We start from the raw sequence: 15,747 nt of genomic DNA on the forward strand, positions 1-15,747 counted from the left end.
CCTTCCAAACTGAGTTCTGGAAAAGCTTTGTGATCATCACCAAAGCTAAGATGAGTTTTCATTAGCGTAGTTAGACCACTGGAAATGGCTTCGATCACAGAAATAAACTATCTGAAAGGTATTGGAAACTCATTCAATGTTATAAATTGTTCAAATGCAAGAATATTAACCCTGTTGTCGAAAACATCAAGAGCAAAGTCAATATTTATTTCATGCCAGCTAGGGTAGAACAATGACTTATTCCTTAAAGTTATGTCTGAAAAAATGTACAGGAAACATATTTTCCAGGACATTAAAAGCTTGTTGGTGAAACCTAGACTATTTAGCGGGTAATCTTTCAGGAATATAATTACATTTCAGTAAAAATGTAATACCTCCCAATTTATTAAACACATTGTTTGGAATGAAATACCAAATTGACTCTGTATTGACCAAACATCTTTTCAACCAATTGATCTTCAAAGTGTTATTTATGTAAACAAAATCCAACACTTCCAGACCTCCTTCAGCTGATTTATTTGAGAGGACTGACTTTTTTCCGTTTGAAAGAATTATTTTTCCAGATGAAGTCAAGACAGGTCTTGATGATCTCTATACAGGTAGAGGGATTTACAAATAAAGATAATGAGAAGTACACAAAGCAAGACAGTCCCTCTGCCTTGGACAGAAGCACTCTCCCATGCATAAAAATAAAACCAATGAGATCCCAATGATTAAATATATTTTTTCTTAATTTTAGGAGAAATTCGAATGGTGTCTGACATTTTCCATGACATCTAAAAATTGAAAGTTGAAATAGCCAATGACAGTACTGCAGAGTAGGTACGTAGGGACATTACATACACGTCCTCCTTTCAGCGGTCCAATCACATAAGTGGTTTGTTTACTTGTCTTTCAGGTAACAACTTCACATCCCGTATGAGTTCGATCAGTCAGTGAGGGACAGATTGCCTTCTCTACTAGCTAGCTATGTAGTTAGGCCGTTTACAGCTAATTATACCGAGTGATTCATGCAGTCAGGGGGCAGTAATTTTGATAATTTAACACATAGCTACGCTACTACAAATTGCCCTTATTATCCGCTTTTTAACAATCTGCACGCTTCGCTGAAATGCTTCTGGCCGGCGTAAGGGATGGAAGGGCTAACAGAAGTGTGATATGTGTCCTGCTGCCCATGGCTGTCGCGGTGTTGCTGTCGGTCAGAGTTGCTGGGATCCAGGAGGAACACAAACATGTCCAAGAACAAACGCCACAAGAGGTAGCTAGCAATCATCAATAAAATGCAATACACCGATGTTTCCCATGCATGCTAACGGTAGCATACTAGCTAACTATGGTTAGCAACTCGAAAGCATTCCACATAGATAGCTAATGCTAACTAGCTAGCCAAAGCAACGTCACCGCCACCAGTATATATTCCCCTAGTCACTGACCTCCTTTCGAGGTTCACGTTTTAGGGAAGACAAAGCTAACGTTAGCTGGCTGTTCCTTTCCAGCTCGTGTGGTGTTCAGTTCCGCGTTGTTATGTCCATGTCACGAGCCCAAGTCAGGAAGTTGAACTGGCAATGAGTGAAGTAATTGATTCTCATAGCTAACAAGTATTATTGTGCCCCTCCCTCTACGTGACTTGACTACCCGCTTCAATTAGACAGACTTTACACATTCCAAGATACAGTATGTGGACATACAAATCATAACATGGTTTTCATGGCCAACCTGTTGTGGACCTGAAGTGACATTTGTTTCCCCCTTCAACAGAAAGCACCTACTGCTCACGCCATTGGCCCCGAGGTCAGTGGAAATGACTCCAGCAAATCCGAGAACCTGGGCTTCATCCATGCCTTTGTAGCTGCCATCTCTGTCATCATTGTCTCTGAGCTGGGAGACAAGACTTTCTTCATCGCTGCCATCATGGCAATGCGCTACAACCGCCTCACCGTGCTGTTGGGGGCAATACTAGCCCTTGGCTTTATGACCTGCATCTCAGGTTAGTGGATGAGTAGTGGATGAGATGGGGGGAGCTGATGATCCTGGGTTTTTTTCTGGGGGGGGTTTCCTGGTTCAAAATGGGGTATACAGTTGAAGTCGGGAGTTTACATACACTTAGGTTGGAGTCATTAAAACTCGTTTTTCAACCATTCCACACATTTCTTGTTAACAAACTATAGTTTTGGCAAGTCGGTTAGGACATCTACTTTGTGCATGACACAAGTTATTTTTCCAACAATTGTTTACAGACAGATTATTTCACTTATCATTCACTGTATCACAATTCCAGTGGGTCAGAAGTTTACATACACTATGTTGACTGCCTTTAAACAGCTTGGAAAATTCCAGAAAATGATGTCATGGCTTTAGAAGCTTCTGATAGGCTAATTGACATAATTTGAGTCAATTGGAGGTGTACCTGTGTATGTATTTCAAGGCCTACCTTCAAACTACGTGCCTCTTTGCTTGACATCATGGGAAAATTAAAAGAAATCAGCCAAGACCTCAGAAAAAAATTGTAGACCTCCACAAGTCTGGTTCATCCTTGTGAGCCATTTCCAAATGCCTGAAGGTACCATGTTCATCTGTACAAACAGTACGCAAGGATAAACACCATGGGACTACGCAGCCGGCATACCGCTCAGGAAGGAGACACGTTCTGTCTCCTAGAGATGAACGTACTTTGGTGCGAAAAGTGCAAATCAATACCAGAACAACAGCAAAGGACCTTGTGAAGATGCTGGAGGAAATGGGTACAAAAGTATCCACATCCACAGAAAAACGAGTCCTACATCAACATAACCTGAAAGGCCGCTCAGCAAGGAAGAAGCCACTGCTCCAAAACCACCATAAAAAAGCCAGACTACGGTTTGCAACTGCACATGGGGACAAAGATCGTACTTTTTGGAGAAATGTCCTCTGGTCTGATGAAACAAAAATAGAACTGTTTGGCCATAATGACCATCATTATGTTTGCCGAAGAACACCATCCCAACCGTGAAGCACGGGGGTGGCAGCATCGTGTTGTGGGGGTGCTTTGCAGCAGGAGGGACTGGTGCACTTCACAAAATAGATGGCATCATGAGGGAGGAAAATTATGTGGACATATTGAAGCAACATCTCAAGACATCAGTCAGGAAGTTAAAGCTTGTTCGCAAATGGGTCTTCCAAATGGACAAAGACCCCAAGCATACTTCCAAAGTTGTGGCAAAATGGCTTAAGGACAACAAAGTCAAGGTATTGGAGTGGCCATCACAAAGCCCTGACCTCAATCCTATAGAAAATTTGTGGGCAGAACTGAAAAAGCGTGTGCGAGCAAGGAGGCCTACAAACCTGACTCAGTTACACCAGCTCTGTCAGGAGGAATGGGCCAACATTCCCCCAACTTAATGTGGGAAGCTTGTGGAAGGCTACCCGAAACGTTTGACCCAAGTTAAACAATTTAAAGGCAATGCTACCCAATACTATTTGAGTGTATGTAAACTTCTGACCCACTGGGAATGTGATGAGAGAAATAAAGGCTGAAATAAATCATTTTCTCTACTATGATTTTGACATTTCACATTCTTAAAATGACGTGGTGATCCTAACTGACCTAAGACAGGGAATTTTTACTGGGATTAAATGTCAGGAATTGTGAAAAACTGAGTTTAAATGCGTTTGGCTGCATGTAAACTTCCGACTTCAACTGTAGGTGGTGAGCATGGCAGGGGCGTGGACATGGCCATGGTCAATGGTGTAGTAGGTGACCAAACATTTTAGAGGCCCTCCTGTTTTCTGCAGGGATGCAATTTTGCTCTTTTAAAGCTAATTTTATGCAATTCTACACATTTTGCCATGTGGCGGAGATACAATGTTGCAGTTTGCTAATTTCCTGCAATTTTACACATTTTGCTTTGATGCTGAGAGAAAGAAATTCAGTTTTATAGCAAATTCTGAAATTCTACACAATTTGCCATGTCTTATTCTATCGAATGACTCAAACATTATAACAACATCAATGGGGGGCCTCATGCCGTGACCAAAATACTCCTGAATGCCTAGCTTTTATTTTGGTGATTGTTAGTTATCTTATTTAAAAATATCTAGGTCCATTATCTTTTCTACAAACTTTATTTCGTAAACTTAAACAAAGTTTGAGTTGTTTAAGATTACACAGAGAGCTTTACAATCCCAACAATTTGTCATTTAAAAAATATTTGTTTTAATGTTTGGACATAGGCGGCCCGAAAAAACACTTAGGTGGCCAACCCAAGACTTTTCTATGCAGAAAGCCCCCTGTGATTAGAATGGATGTGACATGGCTTCTAAGTTCATTAATGTATCCCAATTAGTGGAGGTACCACTGATGAATCCTGGGTTTGTCCGAATGTTTGTCTGAATATTTGGATCTGTACAGACTACAGGGCCGTCACCCTGCCTGTTCTTTGTCTAACCAAGACCCTCTTGTGTTTTTATCAGTGATGTTTGGCTATGCCACCACCATCATCCCCAGGATCTACACATACTACGTGTCTACGGCTCTGTTCGCCATCTTTGGTGTGCGCATGCTGAGAGAGGGGCTGAAGATGAGTCCAGACGAGGGCCAGGAGGAGCTGGAGGAGGTGCAGGCTGATATTAAAAAGAAGGATGAGGAGGTCTGTACACACACACGGCCCATCCCCACATTTGCATATTGTTATGCATTTTCATATTACCTTGCTGTATCTTGTTCTAGGGATTCAATGTTTGGCTTGTATTCCTATTTCCTATAGCTGCAGATGTCTAAGCTGCTAAATGGGGCTGCAGATGTGGAGTCGGGCTCAGGATCAAGCCATCCTCAGAGGAAGTGGCACAGCTTCATCTCGCCTGTGTTCATCCAGGCCTTCACCCTCACCTTCCTGGCAGAGTGGGGTGATCGCTCTCAGCTCACCACCATCATCCTGGGTGCCCAGGAGGTGAGTCCTGACAGAGCCACTGTTGAGTCTGTGCTTGCCTAGTCAAAATGGGACATTCTGGCAAATGTTACACTGACTTCAAACCAAGGCTATAATGCTTAGGTGTGGCTGCAAAGCATTTTACAGTGGATACAAAGTCAGTTAATTATTATGGTCAGAATGAAGAGTTACTGTTGCTGTGTATACTCAAAAGGAATTACATTGTTAGGGAATTATTGTTGTGCGTTCTTTCTACTCTACTGTCATGCTTTTTGGTTCTGTGAGAATGTTAAAGGTGTCATAAGCCAATGCTCTGTCTCAGGATCCTTTTGGAGTGGCGGTGGGTGGTACTCTGGGACACTGTCTGTGCACAGGACTGGCTGTGGTTGGAGGAAGGATGATTGCACAGAAGATTTCTGTCAGAACTGGTAATGTTTTATTTTCTTCCTTTCAGTGTTCCTGGTCAAGTGGTCATCATAGCCTATACTGTAATACATGTAGTAGTCATCAGAATTGTGTTATGGACTGTTTTTCTCTCCTCCTCAGTTACAATCATTGGTGGGATCATGTTCCTGGCCTTTGCCTTCTCTGCCCTCTTCATCAAACCGGATGCTGGATTCTAATTGGAGGGAAGACTTTCAGGCAAATTTTGTACATATCTGTAAAGCTCAACTATGTTTATTTAGTGTGTGTGTGTGTGTGTGGTTGAGAGGGAGAAATATGGAGAATATTCTCTAATGGGACTGAGCGAGTGTGTGTGTGATTTCTGTTCTCTAGTCTTGCTAAGTCTGTGATCCCTCACCGGTCTGAGTCCTGTGGCCTACACCAAGAACAAGACTTACCTCTCCCTCACACTCAGGCCCGTCAGTACTGAGCTTGGGTCTGTTTATTCATTAATTCCCCATCCTTATTATTATATTATGCTTTAAAGTCCTACTCCAGTCTAATTTTCACCTCATTTAACACCTGATTTACGTAACGGGGGGCGCTTTCCTCTTTTGTTCTCTATTGCGCCAGTATTGTTCCTCAAGCAAGCCGGGAGGTCAATGACATCATAGGGCACCATCAGACCAACTCATCAAAAGCCCTACTCCTTGAAGTTTGCAGTTGTCCCCCCCCCCCCCCCCCCCCCCCCCCCAAAAAAAACATTTTTTTTTACCCTTGTGTGTACTTTACTGTATTTATACTTGGGATATTGCTTTTCAATAGGAAAAGTACAACAACAAAAAATATGCCGGCTGAACACTGACTCCAGGTTTGTCCCATAGAGTGCAGTGTTATGGCCACTGTGAAGCGATTCAGTCCCTGTGATCTATGGCCAGGCCTCAGGCCAACTCCCATACGTTTTGTTCCCCTCAGAATGTCATCTGAGAACAGTAACATTGGGCTGCCTTTGCTTCATAAACCCCATAGTTAGTTGATCTACCATTTCTCCAGCTGTATCGGGGATGGGAATCTTTTCACGGTTGTGAATATTACTGTTCAGTGATTTCCATCTGCTAGACAGGACATGCCAGTTCTAAGCATCTTGGGGATCTTGAAGCAGCAGTAACCCATTCAGTGTCAGTATTCTACATTCCGGCCTCAAGGCAGCAGAGGGGGGGAAACACCCCACGGCCAGTCTGTCCCCAGCTGTGGGGGGAGCTATAGGAGGACGGGCTCAATGTCTGGAATGGAACAGTATCAAACCCCGTTTGACTCCGTTCCATTAATTCCATTCCAGCCATTACAATGAGCCCTTCCTCCTATAGCTCCCCCACCAGCCTCCTCTGGTCTGTCTGCCACTCTTATTGCTACTAGGGTTTATTAAGAGGTTCTGTCTGATGCCTACTAGCGACGAAATCATGGAACAAATATAAATATTTCTTTGCTTCCTCCTAAATTTCACTGCCGATAAAAAGGACCTAAGCTACTAAGTCTACTGCACCTGTCCTGAGTGGTTGGTTATGGTATTTATTTACAACTTTGAGGCACAGATGAGGATTTTGTTCTTGTTAAGTTTTGTATTTTTTTGAAGGTACTGTAGAAAATAATACCTTTTTTTTTTTTTAAGTGCACAGGGTAATGTGACTCCATTGTCAATATTTGACCAGTTGTACCCTGTGACGACCAAACAGGTGTGTACATGTACGTGGTTTGAGACAGATGAACTTTTGATTGTTGTAAAGCCTGATCAATGCTTAAATGCTCAATAAAACCTGTCTTGCCTAGACTCTCTTACCTTAACTACTTTTTCAGCCCCTACATTTTATGTACCAAGTTATTCTGGATATTAACATTTGTTATTTAGCAGACGCTCAGTCTTATCCAGAGCGACTTACAGGTGCAATTAGGGTTAAGTGCCTTGCTCAAGGGCACAGATGGATTTTTCACCTAGTCAGTTCAGGGATTTGAACTAGCAACCTTTCAGTTACTTGCCAACTCATCAAATGATTCTTCAACTGAAAACATCAATAGTTTTTATTGAATAAGGGGAGAAAACAGCACTGTTTGCTTTAAAATGTTCCATTATGTTTAGTTTATGTAAGATTGGTCTGGCTCTAGAAATTAATTTATAGCAGTACACTACTTGCAGTAATATTAAAATGCCTTCAGAATATGTGTCAAGGTTTTCACACAACTTAATTTAGCTATGCTGCAGAGCAGGGTTAGCACCGTAGAACAGACTGCACTTTAAGTTTAAGTCCACACAGGGTTCAAGGGATGAAACTCCCAAATAAATCAGGCCACCGTAGTGTCTTTTTTAATATGGGTACTATGAGAATAATTAAATACAGTTGAAGTCGGAAGTTTACATACACCTTAGCCAAACACATGAACTCAGTTTTTCACAATTCCTGACATTTAATCCTAGTAAAAATTCCCTGTCTTAAGTCAGTTAGGATCACTTTATTTTAAGAATGTGAAATGTCATAATAGTTAAGAATGATTTCAGCTTTTATTTTATCACATTCCCAGTGGGTCAGAAGTTTACATACACTCAATTAGTATTTGGGTAACGTTTCGGGTAGCCTTCCAAAAGCTTCCCACAATAAGTTGGGTTAATTTTGGCCCATTCCTCCTGACAGCTTGTGTAACTGTGTCAGGTTTGTAGGCCTCCTTGCTCTCACACGCTTTTTCAGTTCTGCCCACAAATGTTCTATCGGATTGAGGTCAGGGTTTGTGATGGCCACTCCAATACCTTGACTTTGTTGTCCTTAAGCCATTTTTCCACAACTTTGGAAGTATGCTTGGTGTCATTGTCGATTTGGAAGACCCATTTGCAACCAAGCTTTAACTTCCTGACTAATGTCTTGAGATGTTGCTTCAATATATCCACATAATTTTCCTCCCTCATGATGCCATCTATTTTGTAAAGTGCACCAGGCCCTCCTGCAGCAAAGCACCCCCACAACATGATGCTGCCACCCCCGTGCTTCACGGTTGGGATGGTGTTCTTCGGCTTGCAAGCCTCCCCCTTTTTCCTCCAAACATAACGATGGTCATTATGGCCAAACAGTTCTATTTTTGTTTCATCAGACCAGAGGACATTTCTCCAAAAAGTACGATCTTTGTCCCCATGTGCAGTTGCAAACCGTAGTCTGGCTTTTTTTATGATGGTTTTGGAGCAGTGGCTTCTTCCTTGCTGAGCAGCCTTTCAGGTTATGTCGATATAGGACTCATTTTACTGTGGATATAGATACTTTTGTACCTGTTTCCTCTAGCATCTTCACAAGGTCCTTTGTTGTTCTGGGATTGATTTGCACTTTTCGCACCAAAGTACGTTCATCTCTAGGAGACAGAACGCGTCTCCTTCCTGAGGGGTATGACAGCTGCGTGGTCCCATGGTGTTTATACTTGCATACTATTGTTTGTACAGATGAACGTGGTACCTTCAGGTGTTTGGAAATTGCTCCCAAGGATGAACCAGACTTGTGGAGGTCTACAATTTTTTTTCTGAGGATTTCTTTTGATTTTCCCATGATGTCAAGCAAAGAGGCACTGAGTTTGAAAGTAGGCCTTGAAATACATCCACAGGTACACCTCCAATTGACTCAAATTATGTCAATTAGCCTATCAGAAGCTTCTAAAGCCATGACGTCATTTTCTGGAATTTTACAAGCTGTTTAAAGGCATAGTCAACTTAGTGTATGTAAACGTCTGACCCACTGGAATTGTGATACAATGAATTAATTATAAGTGAAATAATCTGTCTGTAAACAATTGTTGGAAAAATTACTTGTGTCATGCACAAAGTAGATGTCCTAACCGACTTGCCAAAACTATAGTTTGTTAACAAGAAATGTGTGGATTGGTTGAAAAACAAGTTTTAATGACTCCAACCTAAGTGTATGTAAACTTCCAACTTCAACTGTATGTTGGTCCGTTCTACTGATTTCTGGGCACCCTCAAGGATCAATGTGTTTGAATTTTGTGGTTCAACTAATATGGTGTCACAGAACTACCCAGAGGTTGTGGAATTTTTTACTTGACTAAAATGCTGAGAAATGCATTTAACTACAAACTGTCCATTCTACTTGTTCTAATTTTATAATTAAAAGTATTATGGGTTGGCCCAAGTCAAGAACAGCTGGTGTAAAAAGTGACACATGGCAAAATTGAGTTATAGCCAAGGGCTAAGAGATATTGAGTATTAAAACAGCATTTTCCAGTTCCAGGTGCTTTCTGCAAAGTGTACTGCACAGATTCATTTCACGAGCCAAACAAGTGTTCTGCAAAGAACACCACACATACAAAGATTAAATGATAGAGAGAAGAACACTCACTGATAGACATTCAGAACTTCTAGTGCGTACAGTACCAGTCAAAAGTTTGGACACCTACTCTTTCCAGGGTTTCTTTATTTTTACTATTTTCTACATTGTAGAATAAATGAAGACATCAAAACTATGAAATAACACATATGGAATCATGTAGTAACCCAAAAAAGTGTTAAACAAATAAAAATATTTTATATTAAAGATTCTTCAAAGTAGCCACCCTTTGCCTTGACAGCTTTACTCGCTCTTGGCATTCTCTCAACCAGCTTCATGAGGTAGTCACCTAGAATGCATTTCAATTAACAGGTGTGCCTTGTTAAAAGTTAATTTGTGTTATTTCTTTCCTTAATGCGTTTGAGCCAATCAGTTGTGTTGTGACAAGGTAGGGGTGGTATACAGAAGATAGCCCTGTTAGGTACAAACCAAGTCCATATTATGGCAAGAACAGCTCAAATAAGCAAAGAGAAACAACAGTCCATCATTACTTTAAGACATGCAGGTCAGTCAATCTGGAAAATTGCAAGAACTTCTTCAAGTGAAGTTGCAAATACCATCAAGTGCTATGATGAAACTGCCTCTCATGAGGACCGCCACAGCAAAGGAAGACCGACCCAGTGTTACCTCTACTGCAGAGGTATTTTAGAATTCAAGGCACACTTAACTAGCATGGCTACCACAATATTCTGCAGCGACAGGCCATCCCATCTGGTTTGCGCTTAGTGGGACGATCTGTTTTTCAACAGGACTATGACACAACACACCTCCATGCTGTGTAAGGGCATCAGGCGACCCGCCTCCACAATCACCCGACCCCAACCCAATTGAGATGGTTTGGGATGAGTTGGATTGCAGAGTGAAGGAAAAGCAGCTAACAAGTGCTCAGAATATGTGGCAACTCCTTCAAGACTGTTGGAAAAGCATTCCAGGTGAATCAGGTTGAGAGAATGCCAAGAATGTGCAAAGCTGTCATCAAAGCAAAGTGTGGCTAATTTGAAAATATATTTTGATTTGTTTAACACTTTTTTTGGTTACTACATGATTCAATGTGTTATTTCATAGTTTTGATGTCTTCACTATTATTCTACAATGTATAAAATAGTACAAATAAAGAATCACCCTTGAGTGAGTAGGTGTGTCCAGATTTTTGACTGGTACTGTACATTAGAACATGATTCACCACCTTTTACATTGGGCTTTCCATCTGGGTATTAAAACCAGGTATAACAATTTATTCCCATCTTTCACTTTGGATACAAAACATCAATACCACTCCATTTTCCCCCACCTCACATAGTCTGGGTTGAATTACCTTATTGTAGCCTTTTGAGATACAACATAAGGGATCCCTACTTTGATACGTCCAATAAACATGTGGATAAGTCTTATATGGGTAATTTGTTAAAAGAGACCATGAATGTGGTCATCCTAGAGATGATCCAAAATATTAAAATCTAGCATTCCTAATTGTTAAAACTTAATAAAAACAAAACAAATTATCTAGTATACCTCATCACATTTTCAGAGGAATATTTTGAGAGAATTTATAACATTTATTGGGAAAAAGAAACCAATTACATGGGGGGATATATGATATCAAATAGGTATTTCTTTAAATATTTCTGTACACCTTTGCATAACCATGAGCTCGTGATGAGCTCATGATGAGTTCTGTTTTGGGTACATTAGATCAACAGTCCTCACACATGTCACAGTTTGTTTAATTCCTTTCTCATTTGAGGTAACTCATTGGGTAGATTTTTGTTTTGCTTTCTTTTCTACACAATGAAAGCAGTATATTACAGTGTATGACGTTATATATCTACTCGCTCTATTCATCGTTTGAGGTCTAGCTTGGCCATAGAAAAATAATCTTAAAATCTGAGGTTTGTTTTCTGTTAAAATACTTTTTGCTAAGCCCTCAACTATTAATTTATTTATGCATGACCGTCTTCAGACAGCTATGTTAGCGTTTGATATTGAATTACATTCATTCAAGTATTGCACTGCCTGACCCGGTACTGGTAGCTGTAAGGTTTATCACGCCATTGGTGGCACAGGTTTACTTTGTGTCCAAAAAAATATTATAAAATCACAGTGACCAAACAACTTAAGTAAGAGCCACGGACAGTTTCTATACAACGTGTTGAATAAATCTGTGTCGATATGCATTACTCGCAAGACAATAACTTTGTGGTTATAAGAAGTACCAGCTAAGTTCTGCTGTGCATGGCAATGCACCACCAATAGCCTAGCAGCAGGGACCACCATTTGCACTAAGGGTGAATTTCAAAAAGCAGAGACTAGCAGACTGACTTACTGCACTGTAAACACAAGGGCCTGGGACAGTTTTGCCATGAGGTACTGCAACATGAACATACTGTGCATTTGGAAAGTATTCAGACCCCTTGACTTAATCCACATTTTATTACATTACAGGATTTTCTAAAATGTATTACATATTTTTTTCCTGATCAATCGACACACAATACCCCAAAATGACAATGTGAAAACAGGTTTTTAGAAATTCTTGCAAATGCATTTTTTTTTTTTAAGTATTCAGACCCTTTGCTATGAGACTCGAATTTGAGATCAGGTGCATCCTGTTTCCATTGATCATCCTTGATGTTTCTACAACTTGATTGAAGCCCATCTTTAGTAATTTCAATTGACATGATTTAGAAAGGCACATACCTGTCTTCATAAGGTCCCACAGTTGACAGTGCATGTCAGAGCAAAAACCAAGCCATGAGGTCAAAGGAATTGTCCATAGAGCTCAGAGACAGGATTGTGTCAAGGCACAGATCTGGGGAAGGGTACCAAAACATTTCTGTATCATTGAAGGTCCCCAAGAACACAATGGCCTCCATCATTCTTAAATGGAAGAAGTTTGGAACCACCAAGACTCTTCTTAGAGCTGGCCGCCCGCTCGAACTGAGCAATCGTGGGAGAAGGGCTTTGGTCAGGGAGGTGACCAAGAACCCGATGTCACTGACAGAGCTCTAGAGTTCCTTTGTGGAGATGGGTCAACCTTCCAGAAGAACAACCATCTCTGTAGCACTCCACCAATCAGGCTTTTATGGTAGAGTAGCCAGACAGAAGTCACTCCTCAGTAAAAGACACATGACAGCCGCTTGGAGTTTTCCAAAAGGCACCTATAGACTCTCAGACCATGAGAAACAAGTTTCTCTGTTCTGATGAAACCAAGATTGAACTCTTTGGCCTGAATGCCAAGCGTCACATCTGGAGGAAACCTGGCACCATCCCTTCAGTGAAGCATGGTGGTGGCAGCATCATGACGTGGGGAGGTTTTTCAGCTGCAGGGACTGGGAGACTAGTCAGGATCGAGGTATAGATGAACGGAGAAAAGTACAGAGAACCTTGATGAAAACCTGCTCCAGGGCGCTCAGGACCTCAGACTGGGGTGAAGGTTCACCTTCCAACAGGACAACGACCTTATGCAGACAGCCAAGACAATGCAGGAGTGGCTTCGGGACAAGTCTCTGAGTGGCCCAGCCAGAGCCCGGACCCAATAGAACTCTCTGGAGAGACCTGAAAATAGCTGTGCAGCAACACTCCCCATCCAACCTGACAGAGCTTAAGAGGATCTGCAGAGAAGAATGGGAGAAACTCCCCAAATACAGGTGTGCCAAGCTTGTAGCGTCATACCCAAGAAGACTCGAGGCTGTAATCGCTGCCAAAGGTACACACAAAGTACTGAGTAAAGGGTTTGAATACTTATGTAAATGTACTCTTTTTTATTTTATACATTTGCTAAAATAAAAAATAAAACGTTTTTGCTTTGTCATTATGGGGTATTGTGTGTAGATTGAGGAGGAAAAAAACTATTTAATCAATTTTAGAATAAGGCTGTAACATATCAGAATTTGAAAAAAGGGGTCTGAATACTTTCCCAATGCACTGTAGATTGGAGCAGCCAGCCATGTTAGAGACCGGAGCAGGAAATGACCCCTAGAGGGCCCAGACATTCTACATAGTGTTGTGCTGTGATTCCAGAGAGGTTTGATATGTGATTTTCTTCCACCAATAAAAAGTGAAATAATGTAGGTTTCACAGTCCTCAAGAAAAAAAATTGCCATCTATTAAGAAAAGTCAATTGAAATCGAACAGACCACAAAGATAAATGCTACCAATTAAACAATAACTTCTTTCTGACCACATGATTCAGGATTGTCACACTGAAAATCGAGGAAATAGGGAAATGCCCAAGCAAGCATAACTAAATAGTTTGGCAATCGTTTTTTTCTTGAGATGAACATAACTAATCCTGTCCCTTACCATGACAAGTTAACATTCAATACGACTACTACTAAAGTGCCATTCTACAGAGGCCCCTGACAAGAAATGAGCAGCTTGGAAAACCAGAGGCTCGATCCCCAAGAGCCCCACTCCACAACATTTACAATAGAAACCTGGAAATCCCCTATGGAAGTTAATATGGCAACGTACATTACAACCAGTTCATAGGACCCCACTCAACATAGTTTTAAATTTGCCATGGCAAGCGACACCCCATCAGCACGACAATCAAACCATCACCTTATAACACAGTTACATGGGGATATACGTACTGTCTGACAGAAGCGGCAGAGGAGCAGGAGCAGAAAAACTTCAAACATACCACATCTCTATGATGAATTGTTTCAATTCATTCTCTTGGCAGGTCCAACTAACACCAGTTTCACTTATTTCAGAGGTAATTTGTGTTCTAGGTCATGGATCAAATAGCCTTAGCATTCGCTCTATTCTTGTCTGGACTGGGCTTAGCCATAGTACACATTAGGAAACATTTTTGCAGTTTCTCTCCCATTCAAACAACTGAGAAGTGGAGAATACTGTCTGTAAGGGGTACTTAGTGTTAGAGAGGTATAAATAAGTGCTATATGTTTACTTTAATGACCCCAGCAGCTCAGATTAGCATTTTAACATATCTTGGTTAAAACAGTAACCCCCCATCCCACCACACACTATAATGCCTCCAGCACTGTCTGACTGGCTTTAGATAAAACAGACAAGCTGACTTTATTAACACATGAAGATTAACTCAGATCACAACAATTGCTAGTGGCATTCTGTCCAAACACTTATTTGATGAGATCCACCATCATTTAATGTTCTAAAGAGGAGAGATATCACCCCTTTGTTTGTTCTGACATTTCCAACCCATAAAAAGCTTAATAGGAGATAAACATGCTGTAGTTGCAAGTGACAGGAGAGAGTAGGAACATAAGGGCATTTCATTCATAGAACAGACACTAGATTTCTAACGGCGGAAATAGGATAATGCTCAGAAATATCACTGCGTGAATTGAATTTCTGAGTTTAAGGTAATTTTTGTGACCATTTAAAACGTAATTGAATATATATTTATATGAGGATAATCATTTTTCTACACAAGCCTTTAGGGCTAAAAAAGTACAGTATTGTAAAGCACTAGTATAGTCTGTACCTAGAGGTACTTTGCATGCATCGCTATGAGCGTTACGAGACCACTCTAAAACAGTCATAATGCCTCACTCATATTTAAATCAACTAAAGATAAACACTAAGGACTTAAGTGTAAAAAATGTTTATGAATAGCTATGGCAAATGTTATGAGGCATGATGGCAGAGAAAATAATGAGCTCATAAGCTTTCCATAGGATACATTTAAAGTCTATTTGGTCAACTTTGGGTCTTTGCTTTATTTACAATTTAAAATATTGTTCTGAGTAAAATCATGTATCTATTTAGTCCTCAACATGTCGCTTTGGACCACAATATATATTCTAAAAAAATATTGTAACTTTAAAACATTTCTGTTTTTAATCTCAATAGAGGAGTTTTATTAAAACTACGAAAGTGAGGAAGAGGATGAAACAAACTGTGACACGACCAGCAGCATCAGCTACACACCCACGGTCCCATAAAGACACACGGCCCCTGGGAAGAAGAAAATCTGTGAAAAGATCAGCCATTAAGCGTGTTTAGGTTTCCTTTTTTTCCATAGAGTACTAGAAAAAAAGGTATATTCAAAGCTACAAATAACAGACTATGCTTTTCATTTCATGCATCATATAAAATAG

The 15,747-nt window shown here is 40.7% G+C and overlaps 1 protein-coding gene across 1 annotated transcript; it reads left to right on the top strand.

The window, feature by feature from the left end:
• The first annotated feature begins 898 nt into the window (after positions 1–898).
• Positions 899–6,034, top strand: LOC120054928 (transmembrane protein 165-like). Its single transcript, XM_039002666.1, has 6 exons — positions 899–1,258; positions 1,759–1,987; positions 4,450–4,625; positions 4,743–4,925; positions 5,227–5,332; positions 5,451–6,034. The coding sequence occupies exons 1-6, from the start codon at positions 1,112–1,114 to the stop codon at positions 5,525–5,527; spliced, it is 918 nt and encodes a 305-aa protein (XP_038858594.1). The 5' UTR covers positions 899–1,111; the 3' UTR covers positions 5,528–6,034.
• Positions 6,035–15,747: the final 9,713 nt, after the last annotated feature.

The sequence above is a fragment of the Salvelinus namaycush genome, chromosome 10 (assembly GCF_016432855.1).
Source record: "Salvelinus namaycush isolate Seneca chromosome 10, SaNama_1.0, whole genome shotgun sequence".
NCBI lineage: Eukaryota > Metazoa > Chordata > Actinopteri > Salmoniformes > Salmonidae > Salvelinus > Salvelinus namaycush.